The following is a 24,143-nucleotide window of genomic DNA, read 5'->3' on the forward strand; positions in this document are numbered from 1 at the left end:
CATCTGTCTTTCGTTAGCAGTGAATGTTCTGGGCTGCTTATTTAATTTAGTGCACTACTTATTTAATTTCATGACACTTGCCAGTGATATTAAACCTGGTTCTGGCTCTATCTCACTTACTAAGTGTTATGAACCCCTATGTGCTCCCCACAGGCAAGGAGACATCCGGATGGGAAATAGTTGCTGCAGGTTTCAGCCAGTGGCAGTCAGGGAAAGAGGTCAGCCGATTCCTCCCCTGTTGAGTATGTGGTGTCCACAACGAAGAAACAGGCCAATCAGCTGAACCAGTGTCACCCCACCAGACTCCAATGCATCATATTGTCAATTCCTTTAATTCACTCGCATTCCTCAAACTTCTACTTCAATCCTGTATCATATTTGTTTCACGAGTTCTCCAGAACAAAGATGTCAACGGGAAAGAAATCTATCTTGATTATTAGTGAATGTCATTTCAGTTCCTGCAGATGCATTACAACTTTCTACCGGTCTAACGTTTCCATCAAAAGTCTCCATCAGTGAAGGAGTTATCAAACGATTATAATAAACATTACAACCATGCAGTTGTATCTCTGTCTTGATGGGATCATGTGTAGTGATAGTAACTTTAACTCAACCTTCCCGTTGGGAAATGAACAGGTCTGGGGACAAGGTTGGTTTTTATGCCTTGCTTAACTTTGCTTAACTCCCTACCACACCCCCCAATCCTCACACTGACCTTTCACTTCCTGTCTGCCTATTCTTTTCCCCTAGGTCCCCTCCTCCTTCTCTTTCTCCTATTGTCCACTCTCCTCTCCTATCATATTCCTTCTTCTCCAGCCCTTGATCTTTCCCACTCACCTGGCTTCACCTATCAGCTTCTAGCTATCCTCTTTCCCCCTCCCATTCCCCACATTTTTTATTCTAGCCTCTTCCTTTCCAGTCCCACCGAAAGGCCTTGGCCCAAAGTGTTGACTGTTTACACATTTCCGTAGAATCTGCCTGACCTGCTGAGTGTTTCTCCAGCAAGCTGTGTGTGTTGCTCTGGATTTCCAGCATCTGTAGACTTTCTCGAGTTTTGTTTCACTGCACGCATTTTGTACAGTATGTGAATCCAAGTTCCATTTGGTGATGGGGATTTCTATACTGGCTAATTGGATTAACATTGCAGCCAGGGTAAAATGCACACCAGACAAAATCACATTCAAAATTAAGAGCTCCTTCAAAATTGACTCTTATTAATAGTGCAGGAAAGTTTAATTCGTAACTTTCAGAATGAGCAAAGGAACGATGAGATCAAGTAGATATTTACAGAATCCCGACATTTTACGAATTCTCATTGAGCAACGTATTGCAGGACTAAACAGCTTAAAATTTAAAACTTTCCTTCTTCATTTCTTAACTCCAGAAAGTTTATTTTGAGATTTTAAACAGCTGGCAAAGTAAATTTGTCCTGTACCTCACTTTCAGTCTCCCGTGAATTTTCTTTCAGTTTCTGAACAAATTTTTCAACAATCTGCGGCCTTGTAATTGAGAAGTTTTCAGTCATGACTGAATGTTTCCAGTCATCTGGAGGACAGAGGAGTTTCAAATGTAAATTAAATATATTCTCTCTTTTTAATCATTGTATTCAAGCCATCCCTTGAGATTTTCTTTACTTAACAGTATTACCACTCAGTTCCAGTGCATAACAATAGAACTTTGACCAGCAGCCAATCCGACATCAGAAGTTTGGACAGGAGGGGAGTTCAATCAGGTCCACTGTCAGGGGATAAACGGCAGGAGCGGGTCGCGGCAGCGCTACAGAGCCTTGACCTGCGACCAATTGGTGTTTGGGATTGAGTAGCAAGAGCAAATTAAAGGCAGGGGCAAGCGCAGTGGTTGTCATCTGGGTGGACAGAGTCAGAGTGGTGATCTTAAGGCTTTAACTCTTTGAGGCTTCACTCAGAGAAAGCACAGGAAAGAAGGGCTCAAGCGTTTCTTTTTCCTTCTCTTTATATCTGCTCAGGTGGGATGACAGGCAGGGTAGTGAAATGGTCCTCTTTCAGGAAGTGGGAAGGCAGGGAGACCTCCGGTGTCCTTGAAGACTACAACTGCAAGAAGTGCATCCAGTGTAGCATCTAACAAACCACATTAAGGAGTTGGAGCTGGAACTGAATGAACTCCGGATCGTTCAGGAGGCTGAAGGGCTGATAGATAGGGCATATAGACAGGTAGTTAAACCCAAAGTGCAGGACACAGGAAACTGGGCGACAGCCGGGAAGGGGAAAGGGGTTAAGGAGCCAATACAGAGTAACCCTGTGACCATCCCCCTCAACAACAGGCATACCACTTTGGATACTGTCGGGGGGGGGATGACCTAACAGAGGAAAGTCGGGTCCTGGCGTTGAGTCTGCCTCTGTGACTCAGAAGGGAAGGGAAGGGGGAAAGAGGCACGTTGTGGTGATAAGGGATTCGATAGTTAGGGGAACAGACAGGAGGTTCTGTGGGTGAGAACAAGGTTCCCGGATGGTATGGTACCTCCTGGATGCCAGGGTCTGGGATAGCTCGGAATGGGTCCTCAGCATTCCTAAGTGAAAGGGTGAACAGCCAGACGTCATTGTCCATGTGTTTACCAATGACATGGGTAGGACGAGTGATGAGGTTCTGCACAGAGAGTGCAGGGAGTTAGGTGTCAAGTTACTAAGGACAGGATTGCTACCTGTGCCACGTGCTAGTGAGGCCAGAACTAGGAACTCTTCCTGGGAAAGTGCGACCTGTACAGAAGGGACGGTTTTCACCTGAACCGGAGGGGGTCTAATATCCTAGTGGGGAGGTTTGTTAATGCTGCACGGTGGGGTTTCAACTAAAGTCACAGGGGGATGGGAACCAAAGTGGCAGAACTGTTAATGGAGAGGCTGTGGAGGCAGATGTTGGTAAGACATCAGACAAAGTTAGGAATTGAAAGGCTGAGCATGGTGTGACTGGTGTCCTGAGCTGCATATATTTAACTGCAAGAATTATTGTAGGAAAGGTGGATAATAGTGCTGAAGATGAGGTAGCTGGTTTACAAAGAGAGGCAATGTGCAAAGAGATGTTGAAACTGCAGTCAACAGGATGAGTTACAATGTAAAGGCAGACAAAATCAGAAAGGGTGAATACAGGACTGAAGATGTTGCATCTGTGTGCGGTGTATGGAGTAAGGTCTATGAACTTGCAGCATAGTTGTAGATTGGCAGGTGTGATGTTGTAGGCATCACTGAATTATGGCTACAAGAAGATTATAGCTGGGTGCTTAATGTCCAAGGATACACATTGTTTAGAAAGGATAAGCAGGAAGGCAGAGGGAGCAGCATTGCTCTGTTGGTAAAAAATGAAATCAAATCATTAGAAAGAGGTAACATCAGGTTGGAAGGTTTTGAGCCATTGTGGATAGAACTAACAAACTGCAAGGGTAAAAAGACCCTGATGGGAGTTGTATACAGACCCCCAAACAGCAGTAAGGATGGGGCCTACAAATTACAACAGGAGATAGAAGATGCATGCCAAAAGGGCAAAGTTACAGTAGTTATAGGAGACTTCAATATGCCGATAGATTGGGAAAGTCATATTGGTGCTGGATTACAGGAGGGGGAATTTCTAGAGTGCCTATGAGATGGCTTTTTAGATCAGCTCGTGGCTGAGCCCACTAGAAGATCAGCTATTCTGGATTGGGTGTTGTGCAATGAACCAGAATTGATTAGAAAACTTAAGGGACAGTGATCATAATATGATCAAATTCATCCTGAAATCTGAGAAGGAGAAGCTAAAGTCAGATGTATCAGTATTACAGTGGAGTAAAGGGAATTATAAAGGCTTGAGGAATTGGCCAGAATTGATTGGAAAAGAACACTGGCAGGGATGATGGCAGAGCAGCAATGGCTGGAATTTCTGGAAGCAATTCAGAAGGCACAAGATTTGTACATCCCAAAGAGGTAGAAGTATTTGAAATGAAATATGACACAATCATGGCTAACGAGAGAAGCCAAAGTCAACATAAAAGCCAAAGGGAGGGCATATATAGAGCAAAAATTAGTGTGAAGTTAGAGGATTGGGAAGCTTTTAAAAACCAACAGAAGGCAACTAAAAAAAGTCATTAAGAAGGTAAAGATGGAAAACAAAAGTAAGCTAGCCAATAATATTAAAGAAGATCAGATACACAAAAGTGGAAAAGTGGGACGAGAGTGGATTTTGTTCCGCTGAAAAATGAAGCTGGAGAGGTATTAATGGGGGAGAGGGAACAACAAAATAGTGGACAATATGAATAAGTATTTTGCATCAGTCTTCACTGTGGAAGACACTAGCAGTATGGTGGAAGTTCCAGGTGTCGGGGACATGAAGTGTATGAAGTTACTATAACAAAGGAGAAGGTTCTTGGGAAACTGAAAGGTCTGAAGGTATATAGGTCACCTGGACCAGATGGTGTACACCCCAGAGTACTAAAAGCGGTGGCTTGAAGTGATCATGGAGGCATTAGCAATGATCTTTCAAGAATCACTAGATTCTGGAATGGTTCCAGAAGACTGGAGAATTGCAAATGCCATTTCACTCTTCGCGAAGAGAGAGAGGCAGAAGAAAGGAAACTATAGGCCAGTTAGTCTGACCTCAGTGGTTGGGAAGATGTTGGAGTCTATTATTAAGGATGTGGTTTCAGGATACTTGGAGGCACATGATAAAATAGTCCATAGTCATCATGGTTTTTTCAAGGGAAAATCTTGCCTGACAAATTTGTTGAAATTCTTTGAAGTAGCAGCAAGCAGGATAGACAAAGGAGTATTGGTTGATTTTGTGTACTTGGATTTTCAGAAGTCCTTTGACAGGTGGCACACATGAAGCTGCTTTAACAAGCTATGAGCCCAAGGTATTACAGGAAAGACTCTAGTATGGATAAAGCTGTGATTGATCGGCAGGAGGCACAGAGTGTGAATAAAGGGAGCCTTTTCTGACTGGCTGCCGGTGACTAGTGATGTTCTACAGGGGTCTGTGTTGAAACTGATTCTTTATATGTTCTGTGTCAATGATTTGGATGATTGATGGCTTTGTTGCAAAGTTTGGAGATGATATGAAGATAGGTAGTTTTGAGGATGTAGCAAAGCTACAGAAGGACTTAGACAGATTAAGAAACATAGAAAACCTACAGCACAATACAGGCCCTTCAGCCCACAAAGCTGTGCCAAACATGTTCCTACCTTAGAACTCCCTAGGCTTTACCCATAGCCCTCTATTTTTCTAAGCTCCATGCAGCCATCCAGAAGTCTCTTAAAAGACCCTATCATTTAAAAATGTGCAAGAAATGGGTAAACAAATGGCAGATGGAATACAGTATTGGGAAAAGTGTGGTCATGCACTTTGGTAGAAGAAATAAAGTGGTTAACTATGTTCTGAATGGAGATAAACTACAAAAAAAACTGAGGCACAAAGGGACTTGTGAGTCCTTGTGCAGGATTCCTTGAAGGTTAACTTGCAGGTCGAGACTGTGGTGAGGAAAGCAAATGCAATGTTAGCATTTATTTCAAGAGGGTTAGAATATAAAAGCAAGGATGTAATGTTGAGACTTTATAAAGCATTGGTGAGGCCTCACTTGGAGTATTGTGAGCAGATTTGGGCCCCTTCTCTTAGAAAGGATGTGCTGAAACTGGAGAGGGTTCAAAGGAGGTTCATGAAAGTAATTCCAGGATTGAATGGCTTTTCATATGAAGAGTGTTTGATGGCTCTGGGCCAGTATTCACTAGAATTCAGAAGCATGAGGGTTGACTTCATTGAAACCTATTGAATAGTGGAAGGCCTTGATAGAGTGGATATGAAGAGGGTGCCTATGGTGGGAGAGTCTAAGAACAGAAGACACAGCTCCAGAATAGAGGGGTGCCATTTTAAGAACAGAGATCAAGAGGAATTTCTTTAGCCAGAGAGTGGTGAATCTGTGGAATTCTTCGCCACAACCAGCTGTGGAGGTCAAGTATTTATGTATATTTAAGGCAGAGGTTGATAGATTCTTGATTGGTCAGGGCATGAAGGGAAGCAGGGAGAAGGCAAGAGATTGGAGCGGAGAGGAAAATGGATCAGCCATGATGAAATGGCAGAGCAGACTTGATGGGCCAAAGGGCCTAATTCTGCTCCTATATCTTATGGTCTTATAACGAAAGTTTTTATCATAGTTAAATTATTGGAAATAAGTAATACTAATCTGCCTTGCAGAGGGCACATACTGCATATAGTAGGAAATCAGGTTTCATCCAAAGACTACGTGATTGCAAGATCTAGTGCCAGGAAAAGTTAACGAAGTAAACAGTAGATTCATTTTAATTAGATAAATTGAATTTCTGAATTAAAATAAATAAAATCAAAATCAAAAAGCACAGTTTCCTAATTAAATCGATTATGTTGGACCCAGTTAATTAAATGAAAAGCAAAGTCAGTGGCTAGGGCATGGTAATTATCAGTCCTATTGAAGAAATCTGCCCAAGGATTAAATGGAATTTATGATACCGATCTCTTTTCTTTGAGTTGCTGTCAAAACTTGTCGGGGTCCTCAGCCGCGTAAGAATGGAGATGCCACAAAGCAGACTGAGCAGCCAAGACAAAGAATTTTCATGGATGGCAAACAAGACAGTAGCATTCCAACATCCCCCCGCCCCCACCCAACATTTCAAAACATTTTATGCAGAGTGAAAATTGGAATACACAAAAAGATTTACTCAAACTTTAAGAAAAAAATCAAAGCCTACAGAATTTTGAAAATATTGATTAACTTTTCCTGGCAAAAATAAAGTTTTTGCGTTGAATGTTGAAAAATGACAGCTTCATTTTACCTCTTGGAGAGCATCAAAATAGTAATGTAGATATGGGGGAGCTATCAACCACCTTGATAAAGTACCATGCTTTACCTGTTGACAGAGATGCTTCTCCCCTAGCTCTTTCTGACATAACAAGGGACAACTCTCTTGCAATTTTTTTCTGAAGTTCTCGGATCATGTAACCTTCCAAACTCTCGAGCAGTTTGTGCAGCTGTAAAGAAAAGCAGTTAGAGGAGTCATTTTGCTTTCTTGAATGAAACAGGCAAAATCAAACTGTAATCTCTGGGCATCATTACTTCCCAGGCTGTTGCTCATGGACATTAAAAGGAATTCTTCGTCATTTAATTCACGTTCTTTCAGTCGTGCATTCATCTTTCCTGTGCTCAGTTTTCTGAGGGGAATTCTTTACTAAATTTAAGACCTCAGGACATGCCCTCTTCTCTTTGCTACCATTAGGTAGGAAGTACAGAAGCCTGAAGGCACACCCTTGACGATGAAGGAACAGCTTCTTCCTCTCTGCCATCGAATTCTGAATGAACATTGAACCCGTAAACACTACCTCACTACTTCTTTTATTTCCCATTTTTTGCACTACTTACTTAACTATATATATTCTTACTGTAATTCAGTTTCCTTTTTTTCTCTCTTTTATCATGTATCACATTGTACTGATGCCACAAAGTTAACAATTTTCACTGCTTATGCCAGTGATATTAAACCTGATTCTGATTAATACTGTTTGATTAATTAAGCTCTGCTGGTCAAATTGCTCAAATTTGATTTTTTTAAAATAAATCAAGAATGGCTATCTCAGTTATGAAGCCTTTGAAAGCTTTATCTCACTTAGAAGCAAATGCTATAACCTGCAGGCTACAGACCAAATGCAGGAAAGTGGATTTAGCCCAAAGATTTCTCTTTTTTTTTGGTACCTGATAAGTCAAATTGCTTATTTTATGATACTATGGTTAAATCATAATCTGATTGAGTTCATCAGGACAAAAGATACTGTAGTCAGAGGTTAGTAACTCACTGAAGCCCAGAAGCTGAAGAACAGTGGGTACCTGTATATCTATCATTCTGCAATAGGATGTAAGGAGCAAATTTAGTCAGAATGTGTTAATAAATCACAAATATCCAAATCAAATTTTAAACTATTATGGAGGACTTCAAAGCAAAAAGTATGCCTTAAAAATTAAATTATGCCCACACCCTGCTCCTCTTAACATACCTGTCGAGTCTTTATTTCCATTTCTGATGTCCCTTTTGGTGGCAGCAATGGCTGATCATTCAGCATCATTCTCTCGTACTCGACTTCCATACCTAAGCGATGGGCTATTGGTTTCATAGCTGGATACATGACTTCCTGTCTAGAATGAATGATAAAGTCTGCAATTTCATTGACTTTCTATCAGAGTATTAAGGTGCTTTGGACATTTAATTATCATTAATTTTCTTGGTGCCAACTTATCGAATGGTTTCACATACTGCAATGAAAAGGTCCAAATACAAAGAAAAAAACAGAAAGTTTGGGAATAGTTCAAGAGAGAAATAGCATAAACCTGTAGGTTCATGACCTTGCAGCCGAACTAGGAAAAAGTTCAAGTTAGCTAAGTTTAAAGCTGCAGAGAAAGTGAAAGGCCACTTAGAGACTTTAAACTTGCTCAACTCTAATGACCTCAGTTCAGCTGAAATGTTAACCCTGTTTTCCTTTTCATCTGTGGGGTACTTTCAGTTTTTTCTGTTCTTGTGTAAGATTTCTGGCATCAACAGGTTTGTGTTTTGTGAAAAAGGAGATTACTGATTATAATAACGCTTTGTCTCCATGCTTTGCACATTCTGTAATCATGGTCCCAGCATTCTTTCAGTTTCAACATAGAACATAACATAGGCCCTTCTGCCCACGATATTGTGCTGATGCTTTAACCTACTCTAATATCAATCTAACCCTTCCCTCCCCCATGGTTCTTTCATCTATTCCTATCTGAGCGTCTTTTAAATGACCCTAATCACGTATCTGCCTCTACCACCAACCCAGGCAATGCATTCCACCCACCTGCCATTCTTGGTGAAATATCTACCTCTGACATCCTGCTGATACTTTTCTCCAAACACCTTAAAAGTTATGCCCCTTGCATTAGCCATTTCTGCCCTGGGGAAAAAAAATCTCTGGCTACCCATTCAATCTATGCCTCCTCATCTTGTACACCAATATCAAGTCATCACTCATCTTCCTTGGCTCTAATGAAAAAAACTCAAGCTTGTTCAACCTATCAGTTGCAAGAAAATGTTTGTGAATACCTGGTTTTCTGCATTAATTACTCATAAAATGAGCCTGATTTTTATCTAAGTCACAATAATAAATAAACACAATCTGCCTAAGCACAAACTTCTTATTGTCAATACTGAATACACCATTTAAACAATCACTATCAAGATTCAAAAATGTATGTGATCCTCTGGAGTAATGACAAAAATTGTTTGGAGTCAGGTGTTGCAATCAATGAGATGAGATTGGAAGTGTGGGTTGTCGAAGTGCCCTGCCCTATAAAAAAAGACCTCAGAAAGTCAGGTTACTGACAGAGCCTGTTCTTATCAAGGAAGGTCAGTTTATGCGCACTATGCCTCAATCAAAACAACTTTCAGAGAACCTTTGAAGGAGAACAGTAGAGATACATGAAGCTAGAAAAGGCTACAAAAGCATTTCTAAAGACTTGAGTGTTCATCAGTCCACAGTAAGAGAAATTGTCTTACTCAACAGGACTTGTCTCCCTAGGAGTGGGTGTCCTGCAAAGATCACACCAAGGGCACAACGCGCAATGCTGAAAGAAATGAAAGGAACCCAAGGGCAACAACAAAAGACCTGCAGAAATCTCCAGAACTTGCTAAAGTCTCTGTTCATGTGTCCACTTGAAGAAAAACACTGAAGAAGAATGGTGTTCATTGAAGGACATCACGGAGGAAACCACTGCTCTCCAAAAAAAAAAAATTGCTGCATGTCTCAAGATGCAAAAGACTACCTGGATGTTCTACAATGCTCTGGGATAATGTTCTGTGATCATTTGAGACAAAAGTTGGCAGAAATGCACACCGTTATGCTTGGAGGAAAAAGGGCACTCCATACCAACACCAATCCTAACTGTGAGGCTTGGTGGAAGGAGCATCATGGTTTGGAGCTGCTTTGCTGCCTCAGGGCCTGGACAGCTTGCAATCCTTGAGGAAACAATAAATCCAAACTTGCATCAAGACATTTTACAGGAGAATGTCAGGGTAGAGGCCCATCACCTGAAACTTAATAGAAGTTGGATAATGCAACAAGACAATGATCCGAAACACAAGAGTAAATCAACAACAGAATGGTTTAAAAAGAAAAAAAAAATCATATTTTGGAATGGCCAAGTCAGGTTCCAGACCTTAACCCAATTGAGCTGCTCTGGCATGAACTGGAAGGGCTCTTCATGCAAGGTATCCCAGAAATATTGATGAACTGAAACAGTTTTGCATGGAGGATTGGTCTAAAATTCCTCCTTACCATTGTGCAAGTCTGATCAGCAGCTACAGGAAACATTTGGTGGAGGTTTTGCTGCTAAATGAGATTTTACCACTTATTAAATACAAGGGTTCACATACAGCCTGGACTGTGAATGATTAAACAATGTGTCCAATAAAGACATGAAAAGTACAATCATGTGTGTTACTAGTTTAGACAGATAGCATTTGTCTATTATTGTGACCGATGAAGATCAGACCACATTTTATGAGAAGTTAATGCAGAAAGCCAGGTAATTGCAAAAGGTTCACAAACTTTTTCTTGCAACTCTATCCTCAATAGACATGCTCTTTAATCCATCCTCTCTAAAGCATCCATATTCTTCCTGTAATGAGGTGACCAGAACTCAACCCAATGCTCCAAGTGTGGTCTAACCAGTGTTTTATATTGCTGCAATATTACGTTGTGGCTCTTGAACTTAATAACCCAACTAATGAATGCCAACATCTTTTTTTAATCACCCTTTCAACTTGCCACTTGTCAGCCCAGCTCTGCAACCTTTCAATGTCCAGTTGTAACCTCTACGACATTGGTAGGTAAAAACTGACAACTCAAAATAGTTGTGAGTTTCTCGTAACTACCTTTGTGTGGGAGCTCAGCACAGTCCACATGACTACAAGGGTTACCACGGTAAACTACTAGGCAGTGGAGGAAAAGTTTGAAAGTAATTACCTTATGCTGGAATGTTGCACATCAGGACTTATTGTCTCACTGGGTAATTGCAACAGCCACAATGAGAAAAATGGCATTCACACTTGCCAAGGACTCTACAACTCAATATTATTTATTACTTATTAGTTTATTATTATTGTTCACTTTTTTCTTGTATTTGCTCAGTTTGCTTTCTCTTGTAAATTAGCTGTTGGTGTGCAGTTTTTCATTGATTCTTTAATGTTTCTTTGCATCTACTGTGAATCGCTCACAAGAAACTGAATCTCAGGGTAGTGTACAGTATGGTGATATATATGTAGTTCATAATAATTTTACTTTGAACAACAAATATATTGTGTCAGTTTTTTTTTCAATTTACAAGGCAATCTTCCACATAAAGCACTGGTCTAAAGTTTAAGACTAGTTCAGGATTTCTATGATAATTCTCTCACTCACATAAGCTGCATCACTTCTTACATTGACAACTCCCCAGAAGACTACCTCCTTCCCAATCCCTGCACTCCTCCAACATGCCCTACCTGTCACACCTTTTAAAGTCTAGCCTCTGATACAAGGCGGTAGGGTGGAGATGCGTCTCTACCAAAGGAGGTGTAAGGCGCTCCTTCTCTCCACTAGCCTGCAGGTCACCCTTGGGCAAGGTGTAGCACCTGCTTAGACCCTGATAATGGTCATGTGAAGCCATGGGAGCAGGTGCTGGATGATCGAATGAGCAGCTGGTGCGTATCACAAGTCCTGGTTATGTGACCACCGAAGCCAGGCAGACAATCTCTGAAGAGTACTGATAGTGGCTGGGGTCACTCATCTTGTAAAGACACTGCCCAGAAGAAGGCAATGGCAAACCACTTCTGTAGAAAAATTTGTCAAGAACAATCACGGTCAAGACCACGATCACCTACGTCATACGACACATCATGTAATGATGGTGGTGAATTTCTAATAGACTATCTTTCAAATGACTCTGGGCAAACCCTTGATCACATGAAGTTTCAATGATGCAAAATTGCATGTTTAATATCCATTTATATTATAAATTATCATAAATCAAATACAACTTACTCAGAACATTTCACTGGCTGACAGAATATAATTTGCATTTCAGAATGCTGTAGAAATGGATAGTTATGGCACGCACAGTTTTCCATGTTTAGCTCCCTCACCTATATAATTTGCAGAACTGTTTGTAGAGGGTCACACTGTTGATGGTCTTCACACCCAGCTTCAGCCTGCCCCACTCGTCCTTAAATACCTCAAGCTGTTTCCACAATATCAAAAAGGATTTGAGCACCTTGTACATCGATATGGGCTCGAGTGTTTTCGAAGAGGTCAGTGATTTGTTGATAGGTGATTGTTCTGCATCTTCCTTTTCTTGAATTATCGAGACCTGAGGCCACCACCACGGATCATAGGGGAAGGCAAAGGGAATCTTAAGTTACACATTAAAGTAGACAACTACATCAAGATGATACATGCCACATGGCTTGCGATTTTACAAAAATCAACATAACGTTCATGCTAAACAACCAAATGCGAATTGAAACATCTATTCACACCTCAAAATGGCTGTGGTTGTACAATTTGTATCATTTTTGGATAGTCAGTCGGTAATCAGCGGGTGTCATGAGGATCAGTGCTGGAGTATTGACAATTTACAATCTATAGTCATGATCTGAATGAAAGCTAGATTTGCTGCTGATACTTTGCTTCAGTATTCACACATGAGGGACATTGACGATTGAGAGGACAACATAATGAAGGCCATGTCAATGTTAAGAAAGAAAATGTGCTGGAACTCTCAAAAAAATTAGGATATATAAGTTGCTGGGTTCAGACGAGATCTACCCCAGGTAATTACAGGAGGCAAGGGAAGAGATTTCTGCAGCTTTGACAATGATCTTTGCATCCTTACTGTCTACAGGACTAATACTAGATGACTGGAGGGTGGCAAATGTTATTCCTTTGTTCAAGAAAGGGAGCAGGGATAACCCTGGGAATTATAGATCAGTGAATCTTACATCAGTATGGGCAAATTATTGGAGAAGATCCTTAGAGACAGGATTTACGAGCATTTCGAGAAACATAGTCTGATTAGGGATAGTCAGTATGGCGCTGTGAGAGGCAGATTATGCCTCATGAGCCTGATTGAAACCTTTGAGCATGTGATAAAACATATTGATGAAGGTAGAGCAGTGGATATGGTGTACGAGGGGTGATTGATAAATAGGAGGAGGTAAGGTAGAAGGAGTCGATTTTAGAAAACCTAGCACATTTACTTTTCAACATAGTCCCCTCCTACATTTACACACTTAGTCCAGCGGTCGTGGAGCATATGGATCTTGGACCTCCAGGAAGTGTCCACAGATGGGTGATTGATAAGTTTGTAGCCTAAGGTGGAAGGAGATGAGTTATACAGCTCTCATTACAGGCACATGCAGTTCAACTCTGAGTGATTATGCAGAAAGTTTGAAGTTAAGAACTCAACTCCTTCTACCTTAGGCCACAAACTTATCAATCACCCCTGATAAGTTATTAATTTCAAGCTTTCTGCATAATCACTCAAAGAGTTGACCTGCATGTAATGAGAGCTGTATAACTCTTCTCTTTCTACCTCAGGCCACAAACTTATCAATCACCTATCTGTGGACACTTTCCGGAGGTCCAAGATCCGTATGCTCTACGACCGCTGGACTAAGTGTGTAAATGTAGGAGGGGGCTATGTTGAAAAATAAATGTGCTAGGTTTTCTAAAACCGACTCCTTCTACCTTAGGCCACAAACTTATCAATCACACCTCGTATACGAGTTTTAGTAAGAAGTTTGATAACGTACCCCAAGGTAGGTTCATTTTGAAAGTCAGGAGGCATGCGATCCAGGGAAACTTGGCTCTGTGGATTCAGAATTGATTTGCCTGAAGAAGGCAGAGTGCTGTAATAGATGGAGCATATTCTGCCTGAGAGATTGGTGACTAGCAGTGTTACAGTATGATCTGATGTGGGACCCTTGCTCTTCGTGATTTCTATAAATGACTTAGGTGAGGAAGGGTGGGTTAGTAATTTTGCAGATGACACAAAAGTTGAGGGTGTAGTGGATAGTGTAGAACATTGCCATACATTACAACAGGATGTTGACTGGATACAGAGTTGGACTGAGAAGAGGCAGCTGGAGTTCGACTGGAAAAACACATAGTCATTCACTTTGGAAGGTTGAATTTGAAGGCAGAATACAGGGTTAATGACAAGATTCTGAGGAATGTGGAGGAACAGAGGGATCTTGGGATCCACATCCATTGGTCCCTCAAAGGATGCAAGTTGATTGGGTTGTTAAAAAGGTGCACAGTGTGTTGGCCTTCATTAGTAGGGGTTTGATTTCAGGAGCTGTGAGGTAATGTTGGAGCTCTATAAAACCCTGGCTAGAACACACTTGGAATATTGTATTCAGTTCAGGCCACCTTGTTTTTTTAGGGAGGAAGTGAAAGTCTTAGCGAGCCTGCAGAGCAGATTTACCAAGATGCTGGCTGGACAAGAGGTCATGTCTTACGAGAACAGGGTGAGTGAGCTAGAGCTTTCCTCTTTGGAGTACAGGATATTGAGAGGTGACTTGATAGAAGTGTACAAGATGAGAGGTATGGATCAAGTGGATAGCTGGAGACTCTTTTTCCCAGAGCAGAAATAGCTGATACAAGGGGTCATAATTACAAGGCGATTGGAGGAAAGTGTAGGTGGGGGGATATGTCAAAGGTAAGTTTTTTTAAAAATAGAAAGTGGTGGGTGTGTAGAATGGCCTGCCAGGGATGGTGGTAGAGGCAGATACACTAGGGAGATATATGAAGCACAGATGATTGAAAAAATATATGTCTGTCTAGGAGGGAAGGGTTAGACTGATCTTAGTGTAGGTTGTCAGGTCATTGTTGGCTGAAGGGCCTGTACTGTGCTGTAGTGTTCTACGTTCTCTATAGAATGGGCACGTTAACAAGTTGGAAGGACACGAAGAGCTTCTAGAGGAAAGTAGTAGGTTTAAGTGAGTGGGTTCCAAGTTGACTGAAGGAGGATAATGTTGGAAAGTATAATGTTGTCAAATTTGGAAGGAAGCACCTGAAATGAAATTATCATTTAAATGGGGTCTGACTATACAATGACAAAGCTCACAGGGGTCACAGCGTTCTAGTGAATGAAATCTAAACAGTTAATGTGCAGCTCTGACAAATAATTAGGAAGAGTAATAACGGTTTTCATTGGAAAAGTATGGCGCATAAAATGGGATACTTTTGATGCAGCTTTACAGGATATTGGTAAGCCTGCACTCAGTGTTCAGCTTTTGGTCTCCATATTTAAGAGGGAGGTACCAGCAATGGCAGCGGTGAAGAGAAGGTTCATTCAGTTGATTCCTAGAATGGAGAGGTTAATATTGAAAAAGTGTGTTGAGCAGATTGAGCCTTTACCCACTTGAATTTAAAAGGATGAAAGGTGATCTCGAGCACAGAGCAGAGCTGATGGAGTTAATGCCAAGACAATGATTCCCCTAGTGGGCCTATTTAGAGCCCTAGGACATAGTTTCACAATGGAAATGATGAGAAATGTCTTGTCTCAGGCTGTCATGACTCTTTGGAATCCCCTACCCAGAAAGCCAAAGAGACAGTCATTGAATATATTTTTATGTCAGAGGTTGACAGATCTTTCAACTCTGACAATCGTGAGAAAGTCTTGGTACTGGTTTATTGTCATAGGTACCAAGATACAGCGGAAAAACTTTGTCTGCGTGACATCCAGGCAGGACATGCCACCCAGGACACACACTGAGTTAGCAAGAAGAAAGTAGAATGCATAACATAGTGTTGTAGCTACAAAGAAAGTTCAGTGCAGGTAAACTAGAGAAGTGCATTGGGCCAAGAATGAATAAGCCCTTACCTTATTGGATAACACGGCAAGGTTGAAGAGCTTCTATTTCTGATCATTGTTTTAATTTTGGGCTAGATTATGCAAGTGGCCAACTAACAATTCTTTGAGCGATGCTGGCTTGTTCCAAAAAGCATGTCAGACTGCACACCACAGTATCAAGTATAGAAACTTGGTGAATGTCTGTTGCAGGTGACCCACCACTGAGTCCAGGAATAGTTGGACAGGACTGAGAGGCAGCCTTAACTTCAGATCTGACCCCTCAACTTTACACCAGCCATTATGAAAAATGTGAGTGGAGCTATATTTTTTATTCAATAAATGTTAACACTTTTAATTACCTATTTATTATTTATTTTGTGATATAGTGTGGAGAAGACACTTACAGCCCTTTGAGCCAAGGCTGCCCCCAGCAACCTCCAACAAACCCAATGAACACCAACCAAATCGTGGGACAATTTACCAATGAACCAACCCAGTACCTCTTTGGACTGTTGGAGGAAACCGGAAGATCCAGAGAAAACGCATGCATTCCTTGGGGAGGAAGTGCAGACTCCTTACAGAACAGCACCGGAATTGAACTCTGAACTGCAGAACTCCCTGAGCTGTAATAACATCATGCTACACTACCGTGGCGTTGTGCGGACTGTTTCATAGAATATTCAAATTTATTATTTACTTACTCTACTTGAATAAATTTCAACTCTTTCTAAAAGTCTGCAGCAGGCCATTCAGGAACTAGATTTCCTAGGCGCAGTGTCCAGTGGAAAGGAGCGGGAAGGCCCGGCAACCTTTGAAATAAAGTTGGCTGATATTTCTGGTTGCTCAGTTTGTTTGAAGCAAACTTGTCAGTTTCTTTGGGCAGGTTAGTTTATACTGGTCCAAACGTGATCAGTGATTAACCTGTTTGATAAGATGCTACAGTTAGAGAATATATTTACTGATTTTTTTTTTACCTCCTCAGCTTTGGCTTCTGTCTCATCACATGTGGCCACATCCTTCTCTGGAAACAGAAATCCTTCGCTTCCACTCTGAACCACATCTTCCATTAGCAGAGAGACGCCAAGAAGTTCGCCATTGGCTACGTTCAGATCGCGATCACTTAGCATGCACAAGCACATCTGGATCAGAGAGCAACAGCAAGAATATCAAGAAACATCTGCCCAAATTTAGGCGCCATTCTGCAGGCAACCATGAAGATCAACTAGTTTATTTTATTTGCAAACATGAGTTTTCTGTATCAGTGTCACCTCACACCAACAGCACTAATTGCACCGGCTGTTAATGACCTTCTAATGTCAACTATATAAAAACACTACAATGAACTATGCCAAAGTGTTGGTTTCTGTATTGTAAACAGTATTGTGCAAAAGTCTTAGGGGTGTGTGTGTGTGTGTATATATCTATATAGAGAGAGAGCTGGGGTGCCCAGTACTTTTGCACAGTACTGTATTTGTCAACGTGGAGCGGAGTACCAATTTTAAAATTCCTAAAAGGATGTTAGGAATGGCAAGGGCAGAGTGCCATGGGAGGAGTGTGGGACAGAGGACAGAGAAGGAACAGGGTGGAGCGGATGCAGGCACACCCAGCCCTAAACAAGGCAAGGTCATTCAATTCCAAACAACTGGTTTATTGATCATTGCAGAATGTCTCTCTTGTGCTTCCCGCTTCCTCTTCTCTCCCTTTTCCCAGCCCTGATCCCCCTCTCCCTGCTCTCAGTCCACAACAGAGACCCATAATCAGAATCAGGTCTATCATCACTCATGTATGACAGGAAAGTTAGTTTTCTTTGTGGCAGCAGTACAGAGCAGCACATAAAATTACTACACTACTGTGCAAACATCTGAGGCACCCTAGCCTGATATATGTGCCCTAGACTTTAGCACAGTACTGTATGTACGATGTACAATTTATGCTAACATGCACTTTATTGACATTCCTACCTGCATATTCTGCTCTATGCTTTGAAGGTTGCTGATCATTCCTGGTAGGAATCCTTCCCTAGCTAGGAAAGCTCTCCAGGGAAACAGTGCAAGGGACTAGAACAGAATAAAACATCGGATCAAGAAATAAACCGTAATTGAGGCATGAAGGACAAAACATTGTAAATACCAACAATCTGGAATAAAAAACAGTAAGCGCACCTTCTGTGGAGAGAAGGTTTTGGTGTTAGAATTTCAATAATTCTGCGGAAAGAGCATTTAATGCTATCATTTTAATTATAAAGTACTAGATCCTCACTCTTGGCTGTCAGCCTCCACAATGAAGATACCAATGTGTCTTTCACCATTCTTACAATTCAGAATCTCAAGTCATTGTCATTTTGACTATAAACTGCTGGTACAGTACACAGTAAAGATGAAAAAACATTCCTCCAGGACCCTGGTGCTACATGAAACAACACAGAACTACACTAGACTACGTGAGACAGCACAAGGCTTACACTAGACTATGTAAAACAACATAAAAACTGCACTAGTCTACAAACCTGCACAGGACTACATAAAGTGCACAAAACAGTGCAGGGCAGTACAATAATTAATAAACAAGATAATCGGCACAATAGAGAGCAAATTACAATATAATAATAAATGATGTAGATGTCAGTCTAGACTCTGAGTATTGAGGAGTTTGATGGCTTGGGGGAAGAAACTGTTGCATAGTCTGGTCGTGAGAGCCTGAATGCTTCGGTTCCTTTTGCCAGATGGGAGGAGGGAGAAGAGTTTGTGTGAGGGGTGTGTGGGGTCCTTCACAATGCTGTTAGCTTTGTGGATGCAGCGTGTGGTGTAAATGTCTGTGTAGCGGGAAGGGAGATCCCAGTGATCTTCTCAGTTGACCTCACTATCCACTGCAGGGTCTTGCGATCTGAGATGGTGCAATTCCAGTACCAGGCAGTGATGCAGCTGCTCAGGATGCTCTCAATACAAGCCCTGTAGAATGTGATGAGGATGGGGGGGGGGGGGGGGGCGGGAGATGGACTTCCCTCAGCCTTCGCAGAAAGTAGAGACGCTGCTCTCTGTCGCTTGTCCAGTGTCCTCTCCAGTCGGATTCCAAGATTGCACCCTCCATAAACTTGAGCTAATCTCCAAATTGCCGACACATTCTTCACTGTATCATTCAGCCTCACATTTGAGATGACTCACAGATCACAAGCGACTAAAATTAATGATTTAAAAATTCTCGTTCTGTTTCACATCCCTCTATGCCTCTCATTTCCCTAAGCCTAAAACCCCTTTTAGACCTAAAGACCTGCACTTCCAGCTCAAGTCAAGTTAAGTCACTTTTTATTGTCATTTTGACCATAACTGCCGGTACAGTACACAGTAAAAATGAGACAACGTTTTTTCAGGACCATGGTGTTACATGACACAGTACAAAAACTAGACTCAGCTATGTAAAAAACAACACACAGAAAAAACACTAGACTACAGACCTACCCAGGACTGCATAAAGTGCACAAAACAGTGCAGGCACTACAATAATAAACAAGACAATAGGGCAAGGTGTCAGTCCAGGCTTCGGGTATTGAGGAGTCTGATAGCCTGGGGGAAGAAACTGTTACATAGTCAGGTTGTGAGAGCCTGAATGCTTCAGAGCCTTTTCCTAGACGGCAGGAGGGAGAAGAGTTTGTATGAGGGGTGCATGGGGTCCTTCATAATGCTGTTTCCTTTGCGGATGCAGTGTGTGGTGTTAATGTCTGTAATAGCGGGAAGAGAGACCCCGATGATCTTCTCAGCTGACCTCACTATTCAATAGATGGGAAACACTGAGTTAGGCACTAAATTGTAAAAATCAATTTGTGAATGCAAACAGGAACATAAGGAAAAGGAGCAGAAGAATACATTCAAAGAGCAGAATATGGAAGGATGGGAACACACATTTGTGAAGGATAATGATCAGTTGAGCTGAACAGAGGGATGGCTACGTAGAGTCTGAGTAGTTTTATGGACGGTAGGAATGATTCATCTCAAATAGACAGTTATAACTCAAGCAATAATTTCTCCAATGAGGATTGGAGTTCTTAAAAACACCTTTCAGTTCACAGTCTTACACTGACCTGGTGATTCCGTGCATCCAATGGCTGTGGCAGAGGAAGCAATGAACCGTACAGGTTGCTGACCGCAGAGTTACTCATAACCGGTAGTGCTTGATGCATCGCATCTGTGACAGCCTGAAATGCTGCTATGTTTCCAGCAGAAAGGAAAGCTTCCCTGGTAGAAAAGCAACGAGGTAGATATTTATGCCGTAACGGTATGTAGGATATAATAACTACTTTTTAACGTCATTGGTCCCATTCACCAATGCAAAACGCGTCAGGTAGGACAGTTTTACTAAGTACTTTTCTACTCTGTGGGTGCACAAATGAACACAATCTAACAACTACTGCTGGTTGTTGAGTTGTTATCACAAATAGCATTGCCCAAAACAATTGGTCAGAGTGGTAGCATGTAAAATGCAGAAGGATCATAGTACGACAACGGTTTCAGAAAGAAACCCATTCCCAACAAAAGCAAAATGCTAGAAGTCTGCCAGTCAACCAGCAACTGTGAAGGGAAGAAGTGTGAGCTGATGCTTCCAATCAGGACTCTCTATGAGGATTAAGAGTGAAGAGAGAAGCTTGCTGGTTTAGACCAGAGGTTCTCAATGTGGGCTAAATGGTCACCCAAGGGATCAAGCTGGATTTCGTAGGGTCCACAAGTAAAAAACAGGAAACTGGAGGCTACAAGAGTTTCTGAATGGACTGCGATAAGTTTATTGTTTTAATGAAATATTACTAGAATATATAAATAAAAAATAAATGAATATATGTAATTTAATTGGGACCCTGAATGAAATGAATGGGGAAATATGTTAGATGATGCAAATAAGGCAGCAAACAGAGGTGTGTGTGTGTGTTCGTTCGGGACAAGGGATGGGGGAACAGCACATCAGTTGCTATCTTTGCTTCTTCTTGACTACACACAAACCATCGTTCACACCCTGAAGGGGCAGCCTGCTCCTCGAATTGCAAGAAGATGATCTCACTGAATAGCTAGACAATTTGAAACAACTGCACACTGATATGGAATTTCGGTTCAGAGTCCTGCTGGAGATGCATATTCCAGATGGGACGGTAGATCCATTTGGGGTGAATGTGAATTATGTGGACACCACATTGCAAGATTGTCTTATTGAGCTGCAGAGTGTTAGAACAGCTCAGGCAAAACTCAGATGCAGTCAGCTAAATTTCTGGATAGTTAGTGATATTCAAAAGAAGTTCCCACAGCTCTGGGAGAAGGCAAAGTTCTTCTTCATTGGTTCTAGTTGAATGTGGTTTTAGTCAAGCTCTCCACCTGCTATCAGAAACTCATAGCCATCTTGATGTTGTGAAAAGAGGTGATCTTTGATTAACTTTAACCAAGTTGCAACCAGATATTCAAAAACTCACCAATGTACATCAGTTGCAAGGATCTCACTAGATACCCAAAGTAACAACACTAAGTGCTTTCTCATTGTTGGTTGGAAGAATATTTTAGAAATTATAATTAAAGCATCCTATTCAGAGCTTTGAAACAGTTCTACTTTTCATATACACCAGTAACATTATATTTAATATATAACTATAACATAAATATTGACTGTATATGACCAAAAAAAACTTTTGCAAACAAAGGAGACTATGGAGAGAGGGGCCACAGAGGTAAATGAAAGTCACAAATGGGCAGGAGAAGGTTGAGAAGCATTGGTTTGGAGCATAATAAGGGGTGATTGGATGAATTGGATAGGCAAAGATGATGGGCAGATGGAATGGGGGGAGGTGGAGGAGGGAAAAAAAAGAGCAAAAATAAAAGATGGATGGGGTCGTTGCTAATATTAAGTCTCCTGAAATGAATTGTCACGGTTACTTTACTGGCTGCTTCTTCTTGCACTGTATATCGATGATTTAGATTATGGATTAAATGGTTTTGTGGCTAAGTTTGCGGATGACACCAAGATAGGTGGAGGAGCAGGAAGTGCTGAAGAAACGGAAAGGTTGCAGAGCGACTTGGTCAGATTAGGAGAGTGGGCAGATGAGATACAATGTTGAGAAATGTAAGGTTGTACATTTTGGAAGAAGAAATAACCAGGCAGATTATTATTTAGATGGGGAGAAAATTCAAAAATCAGAAGTGCAAAGGGACTTGGGGTCCTTGTGCAGGATACCCTAAAGATTAACCACCAGGTTGGATCAGCAGTAAGGAAAGCGAATGCTATGTTGGCATTCATTTCAAGAGGAATAGTGTACAAGAGTAAGGAGGTGTTGATGAGGCTCTACGGGGCACTGGTGAGACCTCATTTGGAATACTGTGTGCAGTTTTGGGCCCCCTATCTTAGAAGGGATGTACTGATGTTGGAGAGAGTTCAGAGAAGATATACGAGGGTGATTCCTGGAATGCAGGGGCTAACATGAGGAGCGTTTGTTGGCTCTTGGACTGTATTCAATAGAGTATAGAAGAATGAGAGGGGATCTCATAGAAACATTTCGAACATTGAAAGGGTTGGACAGAGTAGATGTGGAAAGGCTGTTTCCCTTGGTGGGTGAGTCCAGGACAAGAGACCACTGTCTTAGAAATAGAGGGTACCCATTTAAAACAGAGATGAGGAGAAATTTTTTTAGCCAGAGGGTCATGGATTTACGGACTTTGTTGCCATATACAGCTGTGGAGGGCCGAACATTGATGATGTTTAAGGAGGAGATTGATAGATATCTAATTAGTCAGAGTATCAAAGGATATGGGGAAAAAGCCAGAAATTGGAACTAGATGGGAGAATAGTTTAGCTCCTGGTGGAGTGGCGGAGCAGACTCGTTGGGCCAAATGGCCTACTTCTGCTCCTTTGTCTTGTTTTGTCTTGTGAAAACACATGTTTTATTCAGCCTGAATGCTTCAATTTGCTTGAAGCTGTTACTAACTGCAGGTACAGGCTATTGATCATAAAACCCACCATGAGCAGCCGGTGAATCCAATTCAGGTAATTAAACAAGTATGAAATAAGGATAGGTACCTGTGGTTGTTTTTGTGAAACTATCAAAACTGGTTCATTAATACCCTTCAGGGAAGAAATCGGCAACACCGACCCAATCTTTAGCAGACCCAGGAATTATGGTTAACCTTTTATTACCCTCTGAAGTAGAGTTGCAACACACACAGATTAAGGATAATGAGGAATTAGCAATATATGCTGGCTGGCAAATACACAGATGTAATACTTTGGATATCGCGTTGAAATGTGGATGTGCAAATGCAAGTGTGCATAAAGTGCTGATGCAGGGTCTCGATCTGAATTGTCAACACTCCCTCTTCCTTCACAGGTGCTGCTCGACCCATTGAGTTCCACAGCAGCTTGTTTTTGGCTCCACTAGTTTTTTTTTCTTTTTTCTCCCCCAAGGGCATTCTGAGAGTTACCTATAGGTTCAAAACTTCTCCTGTTTAATACGTCGGATTGAGGAGGCACTGTAGAGTAGTGGTTAGCACAACGGATTTCAGTACGGGCGGCTGGGGTTCAATCCCTGCTGTTGCCTTTAAGGAGTTTGTACATTTTCCACATGACAGTGTGGATTTCCTCCACAGTCCAAAGACTGGTAGACTAATCGGTCATTGTAAATTGTCTCGTGATTAGGCTTGAATTAAATTTGGGTGATTGCTGGGCGGTGTGGCTCAAAGGGCCGGAAAGATCTATTCCGCACTGTATCTCAATAAATAATAAACAAGTAAAATTTGGACACTCAAGATGCACCTGTTGTTATATTCCTTAATAATCAGGTAAGAAAGTGCACAAAACATTCCTCTTCCTTCACATAAAAATTGATGGACATGTTCAGTAGCCCACGTGTTCGAGAAGAATCAGCATATTCATCCTTGTGTCCAACTGAAACTTAAGTTACAAACATCATTGGGAGTCACATTTCCAAATGTCTACCTGGGAAGCCAGATCTCCAAACTTTGCTCATCGCCGATAAAGTTCCCATTCAAAGCAGAACATCCTCAATAGTAGTGAAATCCATTACCTGATTGAGTGGCGAACAGCAGCATCAAATTGCAAGAACATAACATCCCTCTTGAGAACAAGAAACTTTGCCACTGTGGCAGGATCTCTTGGATTAGCAAGGTTATCCATCTGAGTTTGAATCTCCTGAAGCTCCAAACCTGTCCCAATGGGAGGTAGCACAATAAAGAAAAAGACACCACGTGATAATCAACATATCTTTAGTACAGCAACAGTATTTGAT

General features: G+C 41.5%; 1 protein-coding gene across 5 annotated transcripts in view; it reads right to left on the reverse strand.

Annotated features, from left to right (window-relative positions):
* The window catches only part of si:ch73-242m19.1 (uncharacterized), a 161,408-nt gene that overhangs the window by 35,463 nt on the left and 101,802 nt on the right, over positions 1-24,143 (reverse strand). For all 5 annotated transcript variants that reach the window (XM_059982973.1, XM_059982974.1, XM_059982975.1 and 2 more), the window contains 8 exons: positions 23,922-24,060; positions 19,953-20,106; positions 17,839-17,934; positions 16,852-17,016; positions 12,165-12,388; positions 8,017-8,155; positions 6,879-6,999; positions 1,436-1,545 (listed from right to left, as the gene is read on the reverse strand). In XM_059982973.1, the coding sequence (XP_059838956.1) occupies positions 1,436-1,545; positions 6,879-6,999; positions 8,017-8,155; positions 12,165-12,388; positions 16,852-17,016; positions 17,839-17,934; positions 19,953-20,106; positions 23,922-24,060 (1,148 nt within the window). The remainder of the gene's footprint in view (positions 1-1,435; positions 1,546-6,878; positions 7,000-8,016; positions 8,156-12,164; positions 12,389-16,851; positions 17,017-17,838; positions 17,935-19,952; positions 20,107-23,921; positions 24,061-24,143) is intronic.

The sequence above is a fragment of the Hypanus sabinus genome, chromosome 10, assembly GCF_030144855.1.
Source record: "Hypanus sabinus isolate sHypSab1 chromosome 10, sHypSab1.hap1, whole genome shotgun sequence".
Classification (NCBI taxonomy): Eukaryota; Metazoa; Chordata; class Chondrichthyes; order Myliobatiformes; family Dasyatidae; genus Hypanus; species Hypanus sabinus.